The 18,171-nt window shown below is 41.4% G+C and overlaps 2 protein-coding genes across 9 annotated transcripts in view; one reads left to right on the plus strand and one right to left on the minus strand.

The window, feature by feature from the left end:
* Positions 1–3,941: 3,941 nt before the first annotated feature.
* Positions 3,942–18,171, plus strand: part of DNM1L (dynamin 1 like) — a 46,407-nt gene continuing 32,177 nt past the window's right edge. For all 8 annotated transcript variants that reach the window (XM_053661479.1, XM_053661480.1, XM_053661483.1 and 5 more), the window contains exons 1-2: positions 3,942–4,113; positions 16,307–16,454. In XM_053661479.1, coding sequence (XP_053517454.1) covers positions 4,012–4,113; positions 16,307–16,454 — 250 coding nt within the window. In that variant the 5' untranslated portion in view covers positions 3,942–4,011. The remainder of the gene's footprint in view (positions 4,114–16,306; positions 16,455–18,171) is intronic.
* YARS2 (tyrosyl-tRNA synthetase 2) overlaps positions 16,328–18,171 on the minus strand; it is a 41,917-nt gene continuing 40,073 nt past the window's right edge. The window contains exon 6 of the mRNA XM_037139728.2: positions 16,328–16,418. The gene's annotated coding sequence lies outside the window, so the exon portion shown is untranslated. The remainder of the gene's footprint in view (positions 16,419–18,171) is intronic.

Genomic DNA, 18,171 nt, shown 5'->3' on the forward strand with positions numbered 1-18,171 from the left:
AGCACCTGGCTAAGACCCTTATAGGTAATTGTAGGTGCCAGTAGGTACTTGATTAGTGTATGTGGATAAGTGAGGAAATGAAGGAAGAAATAAGGCAGTGCAGATAGACTTTAAGAGTTGGCCAGAGGCTCTTTTGTTCCCGGCTCTGCCACATACTAGCCATGTAAACGTATCACTTCACTTAAAAACCTGAAGCATCAGTTTCCACGTCCATAAACCTATCCCACAAGGCAGTTGTAAAATGCGTAGTGCAATGCCTCGCATGTAGTAAGCACTCAGTAATGAATAGTGTAATAATATGTGCAAAGAGGGAGTGATTACCTCTGGAGACTAGAATCTCTAGATTATGTGGTATATATGTACATTTAGAAACAGGGAACAATTGTTGGATTTGGAAAGTTTTTTTTTTTATGATGAATAAGGAGTCTACTTTATTTTCCAGAACCGACTTATTCCATGTGGTAGGAAATATGATCTCTGAAGACAGTGACTCACATCATTATAGCTCCATAACGGGAGAGAAAATTCTCCAGTTAGCTCAAGTGAGAAAATTTCTCAGGGAAGGCCTCCGCATGTCCTTGCTTGGTCAGGCCCATCCCCGCACCCATCACCTTCACCCGTAGTGCTAGGCAGAAATAGGACCCCTCTCACATGTCCATGCCCTGAGTCCTGCAACCCATGAACTTCACATGGCAAAAGAGACTTTGTGGACGTAATGAAAGGTACACATCGTGTGGAGGGGAGGCTGCCCTGGGTGACCCAGGGGAGCCAATCTAATCATGGGCTCTTAAAAACACAGAACCTTTCCTGGCTGCAGTCAGAGAGAGACACGGTGACAATGAAGGGTCAAAGAGATGTGACATTGCTAGCTTTGAAGATGTTGGAAGAGGGTCAAGAGCTAGGAATGTGAGCAGTCTCAGATGTAGAAAAAACAAGGAGACTGCATTCAGAAAGGAATGCAGCCCTGAGGGTACCTTGATTTTAGCTCAGTGAGAGCCGCTAACTCTGAGAGAGTTCTGATCTACAAGACTGTAAGATAATAAATTTTTGTTATTTTCAGCCACTAAGTTTGTGGTAATTTGTTAAGGCAGCAATAGGCGATTCATATACCAGAGAAACAGGGTGGAAACCTAGTTTCAGTTCCTTCCCAGATTCGCCCAGCCTCGTCTGCTCAAAGGGAATTATCAGTGAGATCTAGCAGGGTGCCCAACCTCTTGGCGTCTCTGCACCACACTGGAAGAAGAGTTGTCTTGGGCCACACATTAAAAACATGGCGACGTGTAATAACACACACAAAAAATCTCATAATGTTTTAAGTAAACTTGCGATTTTGTGTGGGGCCACATTCACAGCCATCCTGGATGCATGCGGCTCGTGGGCTGCAGGTTGGACACCCTTGCAGGGCCTCCGCCACAGCCTGCTCCCCTAATGCACAGGAATAAACTGATCTGAGGGAACAAAGTCCATGATGGAGAGAGGGGAGGGGAGGGGGGGCAAACGAGGGGAGGGGGGTAGAGAGAATTCTGATGCTCCCTGAGCCTAGGGTTGCAGTTATTTTCCAAGCCTTGTTAGCCCTTTGGTTGTATAAATTAAGTAATTCCTTGTTTTGAGTCCATTAGTTTGAATTTGATTTCTTTGACTCGCAACCAAACTGTTCTGCCTAAACCACAAATGTATAGTGAGAGAGGGATGGCTGAGGGAGTATTTTTTAAAAGCCTTTGGAGACAGTACCCAATAATGGCTTAATGTGATTTCATAGCAACCCACCGAGAAACACATTATCTTCCTTTAGATGAGGAAAGTCCTACTTACTGGCTAAGTAGCTTTCCCACAAGTAAGGGTGTTCTGAACTTAAAATGTGAAAAGCCAAATTGGTTTGCTTTGTCTCCAGCAAACATTGCACATAGAATGTTCTCCCTTGTGTGTGGGTTTTTTTTTTTTAATGTTATCACATTAGAGCCACTCTCTTTCAAGGCCTCACCACTTCCTGCTCCTCTAGCCTCAAACACTTTAATGTGCCCAGTAAACTCAATGCTCTAGTGTCTAAACAAGTACTTTCCAAACCTGCTTCAACCTAACTAGTGATGATAGTGATAGACCTTTTCAGCACTGATCATGTGATCATTCTTCCTTCTCCTAGAAAAAAAGCAGAATTAAAAAGCAGTTCCTATTGTTCCAAAGGCATGTTAATACAAGGCCCTGGATGTTCCATCAAAAGAGATATTTGAATGGAATAATCAAATGCAAATATATGTCTTGTAAAATTCATGACATTTGCCTTTCTAGAATATATGTATGCTTGCTCTTTTAATTTTTCCATTAGCAATTAGGAAAAGACTATGTCTGTTGGTGCCACCAATAAGGGGAAATGCTATAGTTGCATCATTTTTTGTCCTGGGGCAGCTTGCTCCTGGGGAAGTTACTGGCTATTCCAAGGAGCTTCGCCATGTGCCAACCCCCTTTCTCTTGTTTGCCTTCTGTTTTCTGGCGTTTTGTAATTTTTTCCTCACTTTGTCTCTGAAATTTTTGTTTTTTGAAAAGAATCAAAGAGAAGGCAATGTTTATAAAACTTGATAATATGCCAAATCACTACTAGTGGACCTTCAGGTCTTAGCTCACCTTCATTCATTTGTTTAAAAATATGTATTGAGTGCCTACCATATGTCTTGCTAAACAAGTCAAGCATGTTGCCCAGGGCTACTGTGGGTGGCTGTAGTGGTGCATGGTACCTACTGCTTCCAAACTGCTGGTGGTCCTTGTCCTCATGGAGATTAAATCTAGTGACTCCTAGGAAGTCTTGCTTGAACTTTCCTCCCCTCAGACTGCAAAAAGTGCTCTGATTAGGTGCTCCATAATACAACCAATTTTAGACTTTACCTATTTATTTATAATGGTCCTCTGTTGAGCTGTAAACCCAGAGGGGACTGAGATTGAGACTATCTTGTCACTGTCTAGAGACTGGGGATGCATCAGTGAGTTAAACAGCCCAAAACCCCTGGCATCTAGGAGCTGAAAATCTAGCAAAAGGTGAGAGAGTGTAACCAAGTTCAATGCATAGCATGTTAAATAGAGATAAATGCTATGGAGAAGAGGAAGGAAGGGGTCCTTCTCACCTACTTTGGATCTTTGCTCAAATGTCACCTTGTTTTATTTTGAGATAGGAAGCCTTGGAGGTTTGGAGTAGAAGATAGTATCTGGCTAAAAAGAAAAACAACATTTAAGGAATAGAACAGTAGGCACACTTTGCAAAAAGCTAGTAGGACGCTTATCAGATCTTCACTTTGTTGGGAATCAGGCCACAGCAAACAACATTTTATACCGAATATAGACAACAAGGACCCAGACTTCGCCCTCTAATATTCTGACACTCTTAATTTCTGAACACGTTTTTACAAAAATCCTGAAGGACCGTGTTCTAATCTGGGCTGGTTTTGTATTTTTGCAAAATAGCACCCCACACGAGCTACTGTCAGCCTACAGACCTTTTGCACCTGGCTGGGGTTGTCTGAGGCTAGGAGCTATTTAAGCCTTTCCAACCCGTCCTAATTGAGAATGCGTCCTCATAAGGAAATGACATCTTGGATAATCAAAAGACTGCTGTATTTAACACATACATTTGGCATTTCCCCATGCAATGTGGCTGGAGCAGAGGCATAAATATATCTCCTTCTTCCTACCCTCTGAGCTCGCCTTCTAGTCTTTTGATAAGAGCCAGGAAGCACCCTAGCACTTCTCGGACTAGACGCTAGTCAGTGCCGCACAGTTTTCTGGAACTCGTAGGCGTTGGCTTTCCTCCGCTGCAGAACTACAACTCCCGGCAGGCTTTGTTTCTTGCCACCGCCCTCCTGGCGCACGGCCTGCCGGGAGGGGGCAGGTAGCTACCCCTCGGGGTCCAATGGGTGCCGTCTCCCTAGGAGAGGGCGGAGGGGAGGAGGAAGGAGGCGGGATCAGGGCCCTGGCCCCATTCATTGCTGTGGACTGCGGGGCGGGGGGTCCGGTGTTTTCCGAGTCATGGAGGCGCTAATTCCTGTTATCAACAAGCTCCAGGACGTCTTCAACACGGTGGGCGCCGACATCATCCAGTTGCCTCAGATAGTCGTGGTGGGAACGCAGGTGAGAGACTACAGCGACGTCCGCTCAGGCCAAAGCCCCGGGCGCGGGCCTGGCCTGGGCTGCGGCGGCGCACGCTCCCCGGCCATCCTTTCTGGCCTGCGGGACCACCGCGCTGCTAGGGGCTTCGGGGTTTCCTGTACTCTGTTGCGTCGGCTCGCCCTGGGCTGCCTGGCTCCGGGGCTGAGAATCGGGTCCTGGCGGGAGGCGAGGGGCGGAGCCGGCGCGGCGGGCCTGGCGGGACCCAGGGGCGGGGTGGGGATGGGACGAACCGTCGTGCGGAACTGGAGTCCTCCGGGACAGGGCGCGGCTTTCCCCGCGGACAGCTGCTTCCAAGGGCACTTGGGGGACGCGCGCTGCTCGCGGGGCCGCACTGACTCGTGGGGTGCCGACGAGCCCCTTCTCGGTTGGTTTCAAGGCGGTGGAGTGATTTATTTCCCTCCTTGCTATGCTAAGGAGCTGCGGATTCAGTTTTGGAACAGGGCGCGGGCCGGTTTGAGAAGGCCGCTACTGTGTAGCACCTGAGTGTGCTTCTGCAGTGTAACTTATCCCTCCAAGGTTTCGAGAACGACGAAGCAGTTAAACACAAACATAACCCAAAACCCCCAAAACTGGGTGTTAGGAAGGAATATACCATTTTCCTGCATAGGTTGTGGTTGGTGTCTTCCATTGGGCATCAAGTTTCTCTGGTCTCTTACAGATCACATAGTTTGTTTTGTTTTGTTTTTTTTTAATATGCAGAAATGTTGAAGAAATAATGTTATTTCTAAAGTGACAGAGATGTTTCATTTTCTCTGCCTGCTCCTTTTCTTGGCTGAAGAGAAATCATGGAGCATTTATTAGAGTTCAGAGAAGCGCATTTGAGAGATTAATATATTGATTTAAATATTTCCAGTTTTTAAATGATCTTCTCTGTTGAGAAGTATAAGTATTATGACAAGGTACTTAATGTTCAAAATATTACATGTACAGAGTTTATGCAAACACTGGAAAGTTTGGAAGCCACAGATACCCTGTACTGTGTGTCCGTGCTTTTAAATAGTTGAAGCAATAGAAATCACTTCAGAAACAAATTTCCTTGGTTTGCCATAAGATCAGTGTAGATTATGCTCAGTCCTGTCTACACATGTTGTAGTATTTGTAACTCTTAATATCTGTAATGACTGGTGACTCTGAGTCATCAACATATAATAAATTATTATATAACTGGTAGTATTATGGAGCATATTTTCTTCACTGCAGTATTCCTGTTCTGAGCCCCTGGAACCATCTGGGGTATGTAGTAGGTGCTCCGTAAATGTTTTGAATGAATTGTTCACTGTAACTAGGTAATGTTTTAAAACATTGGTGCTTTTAGTATCAAAACCTGTTTTTGTGCATAAAATTAGAAATGATACAAATGAAATCTTTGATAGTTAGTTTGGAAATGTTTTCTAGTGGTAGACCCGAAACTTTCCATGTAGTTTTAAGAGATTCTCAATGCTTTTTTACACTTGAAGCAGAAAAAGTGTGCATTACAGTGTTAGCACGAATACTTTAAAATCAAGAAGCCTTTTTCCTACACAACATAGTTTAATTCATTGAGTAAACCTGTTGGCAAAATTGGGAGGGGTGAGGTAGAAAGGTAAAGATCTCACCATGTGACAGCCATTAACATGTGCTAGCAAGAACCATCCTAGCAGTGACAGCCATATGCCACATTTGCATGTTGATGCTTGAGATTACTCAGAAAGAAAATTACTTTGTTTCTAGACCTGATCTAATGAGGATTATCTGCATTTAGGTCTTTATTAGCTGCATTCAATCCTGTACTATTCAGGTACAGAAGAAATAAATAAGAACAGAAAAATGTCTTTTTTCCATAATTTTCTCAGTGTGTTAGAAAACTACTCGATTTGAATATAAGTACACCATGACTTTGTTACCTGTGTCATTTAATGTTGTGTTACACACATATAACACACACTTCACATTCATATTTAATGGAATAGTGTACTGTGAGTGAGTTCCAGACATAAAAGCATTCTGTGCTTAGTTCTGATTGGTAAACTCAATGGCAGTCTCATGTCTTCATAATACAGGTATGGACTCTATATTAGGTACTACCTATACCTTAAATGGCTGCAGGTCCTATTTTATCAAATTGTTTAGAACACTGTTACTCAAACTTAACTGTTTTCTGGATTCCATCCCCAGAGATTTTGATTTACTAAACCCAGGGTGGGGGAGGGAGGTGGGGAGTGGCGGCAGCCAGGTGCCACAGGTGATTCTGATGTAGTTAGTTCATGGGACCTAATTTGAATATTAGTGAGTCTTTGATTTTAAAATGCACAAAACTGGAACAAACAAGGAAGGAAAGCTGAGTCTAAGGGCACACCACCATCCAGTAGCATGTTCATCTTGGTGGCATTCTTGCTCCAAAGTGTCAGTCCCTAGGAAGCCTTTGCTATTCCCTAAATGGGAAACTTTAATTTCTTAAATTGCCTGATACTTATTTGGGACATAGAGATTTGGAGTTGAGGAGTGAAATTTATGCTTACAGCTGTTGATCATTCACAGGTTTCATGAATTAGATAAATAAATTGCTTTCCTATTTTGTGTAGCTGAGACCATCTGTGTGGAAAGAACAGAAAATGTGGAGAGAAGAGATGGTTGATACTTTTGACTATGGTGTCAAAATACTTTTGCAGGTGGAGGAGGAGATAAGACTTAAATAACTCCTGTGAGTCAATTCAAGAAATTTAATCACTTTCTTAAATTGAGCATCGAAAGGGGGAACCTTCAAGCACGTAATCCAAACCATCACCCAGGATAGGAATCCCAGTGCAGATAATATGTACCTGAGACTCTGGCTCAGTGTTGCTAGAAATGTCCTTTTCACTTTACTGTTTATTTCAGTGATTTCAGTACTCTGCCTTCAGGATATAATTCAGACAAATGCAAAAAGAAACGGAATCTTGGAGGGTTTTTTTTTTTTTTAGGTTTTTTAAAATTTATATTTAGAGAGGTAGGGGAGGAGAAGGAGGGGGAGAGAGATATCAATGTGTGGTTGCTTCTCGTGCACCCTCTACTGGAGACATGGTGCGCAACCCAGGCACAGGCATGTGCCCTGACTGGGGATCAAACCTGTGACCGTTTGGTTTGCACCCCACGTTCAATCTACTGAGCTACACTAGCCAGGTTGAAATCCTGGGTTTTAAATAACCAATTTTTTTATTTAGCATTTAAAAAATTGAAATATAATTCATATAAAATTCACCATTATAAAGTTTGCAATTCAGTGGTTTTAGTATATTCACAAGGTTGTGCAACCACCACCACTAATTCCAGGACATTTTCATTACCCCAAAAAGAAACTGTGTACCTGTTAGTGGTCACTCCCCAGTAAGTCCCACCCTCAGACACTGGTGACCACTAACCTACTTCAATTTCTAAAGATTTGCCTATTCTGGACATTTTATATAAATGGAATCATAGCATATGTGGTTTTTGTGTCTGGCTTCCTTTTTTATATTTAACACTTTTTTTCAATGACAGTTTACATTTAATGTTATTTTGTATTAGTTTCAGGTGCAAAGCAGAAGTGTCTGGCAGCTCCTGCTCATCATGATGTTTTATAGATTCTTCTGTGTTGTTGCATGTATTAGTACTCCATTAGTTTTTAGGGCTAAATATTGGGTTGGCCAAAACATTAGTTTAGTTTTTTTCTGTACAAATGGCTCTAGTAATCCTGAGTTGTCTTTAACATCATTCAAAACATTTTTTTTTTCTGCCCTGGCTGGTGTAGCTCAGTGGATTGAGCACAGGCCTGCAAACCAGACAATTGCGGTTCGATTCCCAGTCAGGGCACATTCCTGGGTTGCAGGCCAGTTCCCTGCAGGCCAATTCCAAGCAGGGGACGCACAAAAAGCAACCATACATTGATGTTTCTCTCCCTCTCTCCCTCTAAAAGATAAATAAATAAAATCTTTAAAAAAAAAACAAAACAAAAAAACCCCATTTTTTTCTTTTTAAAAAATACATTTTATTGATTATGCTATTACAGTTGTCCCATTTCCTCCCTTTATTCCCCTCCACCCTGCACATCCTCTCCCACCCACATTTCCCTGCTTTAGTTCATATCTGTGTGTCATAAGTTCTTTAGCTTCTACATTTCCCATACTATTCTTGCCCTCCCCCAGTCTATTTTTCTACCTATCATCTATGCTACTTATTCTTTCCCCCTCTCTCCTCCTCCCACTCCCCTGTTGCTAACTCTGCGTGTGATCTCCATTTCTATGGTTCTGCTCCTGATCTAGCTGTACTCTTAGTTTGCTTTTGTTTTAGGTGTGGTTGTTAATAACTATGAGTTTGCTGTCTTTTCACTGTTCATGTTTTTTATCTTCTTTTTCTTAGATAAGTCCCTTTAACATTTCATATAATAAGCTTGGTGATGATGAACTCCTTGAACTTGACCTTATCTGAGAAGCACGTTATCTGCCCTTCCATTCTAAATGAAAGCTTTGCTGGATAGAACAATCTTAGATGTAGGTCCTTGCCTTTCATGACTTGGAATATCTCTTTCCAGCCCCTTCTTGCCTGTAAGGTCTCTTTTGAGAAATCCACTGACAGTCTGATGGGAACTCCTTTGTAGGTGACTGTCCCCTTATCTCTTGCTGCTTCTAGGATTCTCTCCTTCATTTTAATCTTGGCTAATGTAATTATGATGTGCCTTGGTGTGTTTCTTCTTGGGTCCAACTTCTTTGGGACTCTCTGAGCTTCCTGGATTTTCTGGAAGTCTATTACCTTTGCCAGATTGGGGAAGTTCTCCTTTATTATTTGTTCAGATAAGTTTTCCACTTGTTGCTGTTCCTCTTCTGGTATCCCTATAATTTGGGTGTTGGAACGTGATGTCCTGGAGGTTCCTAAGCCTCTCCTCATTTTTTTTGAATTCTCATTTCTTCATTCTTTTCTGTTTGGTTGTTTCTTCCTTCCTTCTAGTCCACTCCTTTGATTTGAGTCCCAGTTTCCTTTCCATTACTATTGGTTCCCTGTGCATTTCCCTTCATTTCACTTACTGTAGCCTTCATTTTTTCATCTAATTTGCAACCAAGTTCAAGCAATTGTGTGAGCATCTTGATCACCAGTGGTTTGAACTGTGCATCTGAGAGGTTGAACTGTGCATGTGATAGGCTATCTCTTAGTCGCTTAGTTGTATTTGCTGTGGAGCTTTGATCTGTTCTTCCGTTTGGGTTTTTTTTTTCTTTTCTTGACGTGCCTGTATGAGGGGTGGAGCCCTAGGTGTTCACCAGGGTGGGGCAACCCAGTTGTGATGCTATAGGTGGGGGCGGGGTCTGAGAGGGAACAATACCGCTTGCTCTGTCGGATTTCAGTCCTTCCGCTGCTTCCCCCAAGCAGACTGGGACTTTCTGGTGCTGATTTCTGTGTGAGTGGGCTTGTGTACGTTCTAGGACCCTGTGGGTCTCTCCAATGAACTTTCCTGTGAGGCTGGGAGTCTCTCCCGGCACCTCAACCCCCACAGGTGTTTTCAATTGGTGTTTTGAGGCTTTATTTTCTGGCGCTGGGGCCCTGGGTTACGTGGTCTGTCTTGCTCCCCAATTTTGCCTGGTTTATCTGTGTGCAAATGTAGAACTGTCTGGTCAGCCAGCTGCCTTCCATGTAGTGCCTTGCTTCACAGTTGCCACCTTGCTAGGTCTGCCCGTTGCCACCCCGCACCCAGGGTCTGCCAGCTGCCACCTGCCACCTGTGTGCCCAGGGTCCACTGGCTGTTGTTTTGCGTACCTGGTGCCACCACCTTTTGTGCCTTGACCCCTCTCCACCTGGCTGCCTGACTCCACCCTACCTGTCTGGATGAATATGTCTACTTTATCTCCTTGGTTGTCTGACTTCCATACAGTTCAATTTTTCTGGTTATTTTGTTTCTAAATTGTTGTTGTCCTTATTTTGGTTGTGCGAGGAGGTTCAGTGTGTCTACCTATGCCTCCATCTTGGCCAGAAGTCCAAAACATTTTTGTTAGATTGTATTGTGACAGCTGTCATATTGGTGTGCATTTAAAAAAAGTTTATCAAAATTGGTGAGTTTTTGTGCAGCCATTTTAATAATGAAGATGGAAGAAAATACACAACGTTTGGTGTATTATGCTTTATTATTTTAAGAATGGTCAAGACAAGTAAAAAGCACAAAAATTTATGCAGTGCATGGAGAAGGTACTGTGACTGATTGAACGTGTCAAAAGTGAGTTGCGAAGTGTCTTGGTACTATTGACATTTCGGCCAAATAATTCTTTGCTCTAGGGCTCTGTTATACATTGGATGTGTTTAGTGGCACCCCTGGCCGCTACCCACTAGAAGCCAATAGCCGGAGATAGCTGACATACTCAGAATGTTCTAATCAATAAAGTTATTGGTGAAAATAGAAAATGTGTCTTATTTTATGAATTAAACCATATGGAGTTTTTGGCCAACCCAACATGTATACTATACTTTCTTACTAATTTGGAAAAACTGGGGATTTTTGTGGATATTACAAGTTCATGGCCTTATCAGATATCTGGATCTCACTAATTTCTTATGTTTTTCAGATAGCACTGGGCCAGGAGTTTGTTCACCAGTAAAACCTTTCTTCTCTAGGGACTGTTCTGTCTTCAGCACTTTAGCCAATTTGGATCCTAGATAGTTGAAGTGTTGCTATTACTGAGTTATGTGTGCTGAATTACTCAATACAAGAACCACAGTTTAACACCGTCAGTTATAAGTGGCTTAGACTTCAGATTTAAACTTTGCCAACCGATGGAGGATTTCACCTATATGGTAATAACATTTTAGTTTATTTACTATAAATACTGTAAAGTTTACATTTCTAAGGATATGAGAAACATTTAAAATAAGTGAGGTAAATATTAAGGAAACTTTCCTGTAAATCTAAAATTATTACCAAATAAGAAGTTAAAAAACTAAGTACATCTTTATCTGTTGTATTAAGGGCAAAATAAAGAATTGAGAAGCCTATGTTATACAGTGAACAATAAGAACTCAGACACTGAAAACTGCATAAGCCTTGGTTAATGCGGCGTGAATGGATATTTACAGCTGCCCATACCCAACTGACCAGAGAGAAAGAGCTAAAAATATGACAAAGATTTTTCATTGAAAGGCCCCATGTCAGAATGTAAATTAGATTGAGAGTACTATAAATGTCAATACATTACAATTTGGAAGAAACTGAAAGATGACACTGTGACAAGGCACACAGATCTTTACCCCTTAAATACACAGGATATTGAATCAATTTTGGGAGTATGTGGAGATGGAAAAAAGCAAAAGGTCACTCTATTTTCAGAGCAAGCCAGTTGCGACTTCTGCCACATTGCGATTCCTGTAGCCACTCATCTTCCTGGAAAGAGTGTGGACATTCATTCATTGGGTGTTTAAATCACCAGGGAAAACAAGCACTGATGTAACCAGTTGTTGAGAGAGCCAACACCATTGGTAATCCTAAGATGAAACATTGGGAGCCCACACACGTGTTTTGTTTGGTCTGTATGTGCTGATACATAGGATTGTTTTCTTTTTAAAAAAAATTGAGATATAATTGACACATAACATTACATTAGTATCAGGTGTACCACACAATGATGTGTGTGTATCTTGAAATGATCACCAAAATAAATGTAGTGACCATCTATTACATATAGTTGCAATTTTTAACAAATCTTTTGGTGGGAACTTCTAAGATTTATTCTCTTATAACTTTCAAATATACAGTATTATCTATAGTCATCTTGCTGCACATGTGCTGTGCATTACATCTGCAAGGACTTATTTTTTGTAACTGGAAGATCTACCTTTTGACTGTCTTCATCCGTTTTACCCACCCTCTGCCCTGCAACCACCAATCTGTTCTCTGTAAGTCTTTTTTTGTTTTTTTAAATAAGATTCCACATATAAGTAAGATCATATGTTACATGTCTCTCTGTCTGACATTTGACTTAGCATAATGCCCTCAAGGCCCATCCATGGAGTTGTGAATTTCCTTTTTATGGCTGGATAATACTCCATTACATATATCACATTTTCTTTATCCATTCATCCGCTAGTGGACACTTAACGTTGTTTCCATATCTTGGCTATTGTGGATAATGCTGCAGTGAACATAGGAGTATATATATCTTTATTGAGTTAGTGTTTTGTGTCTTTCAGATAAGTATGCAGAAGTGGAATTGCTGGATGATCTGGTAGTTCTCTTCCTAATTTTTTGAGGAGATGCCATACTGCTTTCCAGGTGGCTGCACCACTTTACATCCCCGTCAACAGTGTACAAGGGTCCCCTTTTCTCCACATCCTCAGCAACACATTGTTTGTCTTTTTGATAATAGTCATTCTAACAGGTATGAGGTAGTAGCTAGCAATGCTGATTTGCATTCGTTTGAGTAGCTTTTCATATGTCTGTTGGCTCGTCCTTTCGTGGGTGCCTGCGGGTGATAGAGCCTCTTTGTTGTACTGGCCTGGGTTACTACAGTACTCCTTGTGATTCTCCTGAGCCTCACGGACAGCTTTGTAAATAGTCCACTCGGAAATAAGCCCTCCTTGAGGACCTGCTGTATTATTATCTATGTTGAATTTTCTGAGTGTGATCATTGAATTGTGATTGTATAGAAGAATGCCCTTGTTCTTTTTCTTTTTTAATCTTCACCAGAGGCTATATATATTAATGTGAGAGAGAAATGGTGATTGGTTGCCCAGAGAGAGGAGAAGGGAAGGAGGGAAACATCAGTGTGTGTGTTTGCCTCTTGTGCGCCCCCTACTGGGGACCTGGCCTGCAATCCCAGCATGTGCTCTCACTGGGAATCGAACTGGTGACCCTTTGGTTGGTAGGTTGGCACTCACTCCACTGAGCCACTCCATCCAGGGTACTGTTGATATTCTTGCAACTCTTCTGGGGCTTTGGAATTTTCAAAATAAGTTGTAGAAACTGTTAAACAATAAAACATGAAATACTTATATGGATAAAGAACTTTATAAAACTAATACAGTGTCAGTACTTGAACAGGCAAGTCACTGAAGGAGAAATATAGAAAGCTCTTAAAAAAATAAAATAAATAAAAGAAAAGAAATATAGAAAGCTCTTAAACAAAAGGAAGCTTGACTTGAATAATAAAGGAACACAAATTTAAATAAGCTGCCAGTGTTCATCTGTCAAAGTAGCAGAGATTCAGAACAGTGGCAATGTCCGACCTAAAGCCCAGAAGCAGAAAAAGTGGCAGCTGGGGTCTAAGCAGCGGCTGAGGTGGGAGGGTCAGAATTCAAAATGGGGAGGGTGGGGTGCCAAGCGGCAGCAGGGCTTCGGCTGGAAAGGTGAAGGAGAATGACCGTCTATGCGGAATGGGAAAAATGAAGGAGAAAAATATAAGGAGAGGAGGCGGTTGCTTTGAGCCATATCCCAATCCAACCAAAAGATATAGAGCCATCACTACAAATATGCCTTTTGATGTAAAGTGGCGGGTACTTAAATACCTGTTAAAGTTGGTGAGTTAACATAATGTGGAGCTGTTTTAAATGGATGCTGAAGGCCCTGACTGCTGTGGCTCAGTAGGTTGGGCATTCTGCAAACCGAAAGGGTGCCTGCCTATTCAATTCCTGGTCAGGGCACATGCCTGCCAGGTCCCTGGTTGGAGGTGTGCAAAAGACAATCAATTGATGTTTTGCACATCAATGTTTCTCTCCCTCCCTTTCCCCTCTCTAAAAATAAAGAAAATCTCTTAAAAATATATTACTAATAAATGGATGCTGAAGGAAGGTCAGGGCGATGTGATGTTTTTGAATTCATGATGGAAACCAGAGTGAAAGAAGCTGCTGAAGTTCTAAACCAGCACAGTCTGAGTGGGAAACCACTGGAAGTCAAAGAAGATCCTGATAGTGAACACACCAGGAGAGCAATGCAAAGGCTGGAAGACTTGGGAGCACAGTATTTGCAGCAAATCTGTATTATCAAGTTGGCTGGAAGAAACTGAAGGAAGTTAGTATGGCTGGTGTGGTGGCCATTCTTGAGGATAAAGACGGGAAAAGTCGTGGAATAGTCACTGTTACTTTGAACAGTCCATTGAAGCTGTGCCAGCTATATCAATGTTTAACGGGCAACCGCCGTTTCATAGACCTGTGCATGTGAAAATGGATGACAGGGCCTTAGCAAAGGGAGATTTTTTTCTCTCCTAAGCTTCCTCATGGACTTGGTATTGGCATGGGGTTAGGACCAAGAGGGCAGTCTTTCAATGCCAACAACCTGAATAAAGGCATTGGCATGAGAAACGCAACAGTGGGAATGGAAGGCATAGGATTTGGAATAAACAGAAGGGAAGGCATGGAGGGGCCCTTTGGTTGTGGTATGGAAAACGTGGTAGATTTGGATCTGGGATGAATATGGCCGTAATAAATGGCAGAAGGTGGAGGCAGTCTTCCTGGGACCAAGTGGATGGGCCCCAGCATTGACTGCATTGGGGATGACTGTGTGGAGCGCACGGGTGCAGGCTTGGCCGGGGCAGGGACAGATTGAGTGCGTGCAACTGGTCATTGACGGATTGGCCTCCAGCATCTAACTGAAGGGCCCACTGGGCCTCAACCACATGACCTCCTGTATTGAGTGCATGGGCCAGACACAGAGCATTGGGTCTGGTGTGGAGTGCTTGGGTGCCAGCATGGGCTTTGGTGTGGAGCATGTGGGCCCTGCCATTGAGCACATGGTACCCATAGGTTTGGAGGCTGGCCAGGAAGGGAGGGGCTCCATGATGGATTGCATGACCATTGGCCTGGAGCGCATGGGCCTGGAGTGCATGGGTCCCACCATAGGCTCGGTCCTAAGTGCCGGCATTGAGCACATGACCTGGCCATGGGTGGCAGTGGCAGTGCCAGCTTTGACCATGCCATCAAGATAGAGCATGATTGCTTTGGAGGAAGCTTTGTAGGTTCCTTTGGTAGAGCTGGAGGCCATTTGTCTGGGGTGGCCAGAGAGGCCTGCCAGGTATTTATGCGAAATCTCCCATTTGCTTTTACGTAGAAGATGCTAAAGCACAAATTCAACAAATGTGGCCATGTGCTGTGTGCTGACATCAAGATGGAGAATGGGGAGTCCAAGGGGTGCAGTGTGGTTAAGTTTGAGCTGCCAGAGGTGGCTGAGAGAGCCTGCTGGATGATGAATGGGGTGAAGCTGAGTTGCTGAGAGATTGATGTTCAAATAGATGGAAATGCTTAAGCAGCTGCCTTATTTAAACAGTGAAACCAGACCTCTGAATTTGTATTTTTTCTTGTTAACCATTTAAATTTGTTGGCTGGATGTATAAAGATGTTTTAAAAACTCAGTTGCTTTGGGGGTAATTTGAATTACTGGGGTTCCTTTTGTTTGTATTGAGGTTGCAATGTGTACAGTTTGTTTTTTTTGTAGTATGGCATCTTGTTGACATCAGATATGACTTTCATAATGAATACCAGTTCCTGAAAAGAAAGTAATATGCCCAGTGCTGATGGGGACGTAACAATTTTGATGGGAAGAGTAGCTTGGGGCCTGCCATCCTGTGTGCAGCCCGCTGGTTTCTGTGAATGCCCAAAGTCTGCATGGTCCTAGTCACAGAGGTTTCATTACTGAATAAATCTAATAAGGTAATAGGAGAAGCAAGATTGTGTGTGGAAAGCATGTACTTTGCAACACTGGTAACAGTAGCAAGAAACATTTAAGTGTCCATCAGTTGGGGTTTGGTTTTATACACAGTAGAATACTATTTAACTGTTAAATGCAATAGATAGTATAATGATACACAACGATATCCCTGATTGTTACATTAAAGTAAAAGCAGGTTAGAGAAAAATACATATAGTACTACCCCATTGAAGGTAAAATGACTACATACTATAAGCATAATTTTATATATACTGTTACAGAGGTTTTGAAAATCTGATTGGAAGACTGTCAAAAAGGTAGGAAAATTATGGAGGAGTGGTACTTACTCTTTATTTTGGATTTTTTTTTGTTTTGTTTTAAAGAAATAATAGTCATATAATAGAAAACATAACAATTTTCATTTAAAAGTCCCTGCAATCATTTTTTCTTTAATATAATTTCAGGTATGCTGTTGTGTTTATATAGTCTTGCATTGTTTAAAAAAATCTGTTAAGAAGCTCATTGTGCTGCTGTGTGTTCTCTTTTCAGAGCAGTGGAAAGAGCTCAGTGCTAGAAAGCCTCGTCGGGAGGGACCTGCTTCCCAGAGGCACTGGCATAGTTACCCGGAGACCCCTCATTCTGCAGCTCGTCCATGTTTCACCTGAAGATAAACGAAAAACAACAGGAGAAGAAAATGGTAACTTTTACCTTGAAATAAGAATTTTTATTATTCGTGGTAAAAAAAAGACAAGAATTGATTAGACAGAAATTAGTAGCTGTAGCAGAATCAGAAGTCTGAAGAGAAGTGGTATGCCTCTTTCATGTAAAAAAAAATACTTTTTCTTGTTTTGAGGAGTAAACTTGTTTGGAGTCATGCCTTTTTGATATTCAGCTTAGTAAACTGTTATGCTGTTTAATGGAGGATTTAGTGAGATACTCAGCAAACAAGAATCAGTTATTTTAAAGAAACAGTTTTTGTCTTAAGTGTTTTATCCAATTGTGTGGCACAATATTTTTGCTTTCATTTAGAATTTAAATTATATTCTAGTTTAAAGAGTTTGTTTTAAATAAGATTAAAATGACTTTGCTTTTCAGCAAACTGTTATCTCAGCTTCTCTTTTCTGATCTGACCAATGTGCCTAGGTTTTGAAACTTTTGTCCGTCCATAAGATGAATATTTTTAGAAAGTTTTGACTTTTTATTATCTTTTCTACTATCCTCTTGCTAAGACTTACCTATGTGCACACACTACTTTGATTTTTAGATCTCCTTCCCCCAAAGAGTAAAACATGGATTGTTAAGATAAGGAAATATGTACAGTCCTCTGTCACACTCCTCTGGTTAAATTGAAAATATTCTAAGAAATGCTGTTTGTATCGATCAGATTTTAAATTGCTTATTAAATATGTACCCTATATTAATAATTTCTATCAGTGAGGTTTGAAATATAATATTTAATCTTCTCTTTTTCAGTTCAGTGTTTGGCTCAAACTCTCTGCCAAATTTGGAAAGTCTGTCAAGTATCTCTAGTTATTACATGACATTGCAGCACAGGGCCATGTTTCGTTTTCGTTTGTGGGGAGCTGTGTTCATGCAGTTTCATTCTGTTTTGTAACTCTGATCTAAGATGATAATAGTATTGACGAATTGAAGTTCCTGTACTTTAATTTCTGTATATGATTTTTTTTTCACTTATTATAGGAGCACTGATGGTGGTAACTTGATCCTCTCCCTATATAATGCCCCTCCCCAGGGGAAAAGAAACCTGTAATGAACATTTACAATGACTGTATAAAGTTAATCATTGAACCAAATTAGTGAAGTTGTAGATGTTATCAAGTCATTTGGGGGGAGAGACTGCCCAAGGAAATGGGGGGGGGTTGCTTTTAGGTACCTTCTTAGTATATTATTTATTACCTTGCATTTCTAATATATTTTTGTTACTGAAATTCTGGGCCTTGGGTTTAATCATTTTGCACTAATTTATGGTCCAGATTCAAATATATAGAATCATACTTTAAGAATTTTATTCCCACTAACATTCAATTAAATTTCCAAATATCTTAAACTAAAGCTCTAATAAACTGTATTACTTTCGTTAGATGTCTTTCTTTTAACTTTTCATTTTCTTCAGTTACCTCGAAAAGGGCAGATGATGATGATAACCTGTTCACTTAGAGACCGAGGGTGAGGGCAGTGTGTCTAGAGAAGGGTGTACATTTTAGCTATAGAAGTCTTAGTTTCTCACTCTTTGCTTGTATGTCCACTCTGTTTTATTGACGTCTTTCTTGGTGGTTGGTTAATAAATCTGCATATCTCTACCTGCACTTGTATATATATTTTTTCAAGCTTAGTGCTTATTTTTTTCTATAAAATAATAAAACCTCACTTGAAATGACAATTTAGCTATCCAG

The sequence above is a fragment of the Artibeus jamaicensis genome, unplaced genomic scaffold, assembly GCF_021234435.1.
Source record: "Artibeus jamaicensis isolate MK-2021 breed Jamaican fruit bat unplaced genomic scaffold, CSHL_Jam_final contig_233, whole genome shotgun sequence".
Classification (NCBI taxonomy): domain Eukaryota; kingdom Metazoa; phylum Chordata; class Mammalia; order Chiroptera; family Phyllostomidae; genus Artibeus; species Artibeus jamaicensis.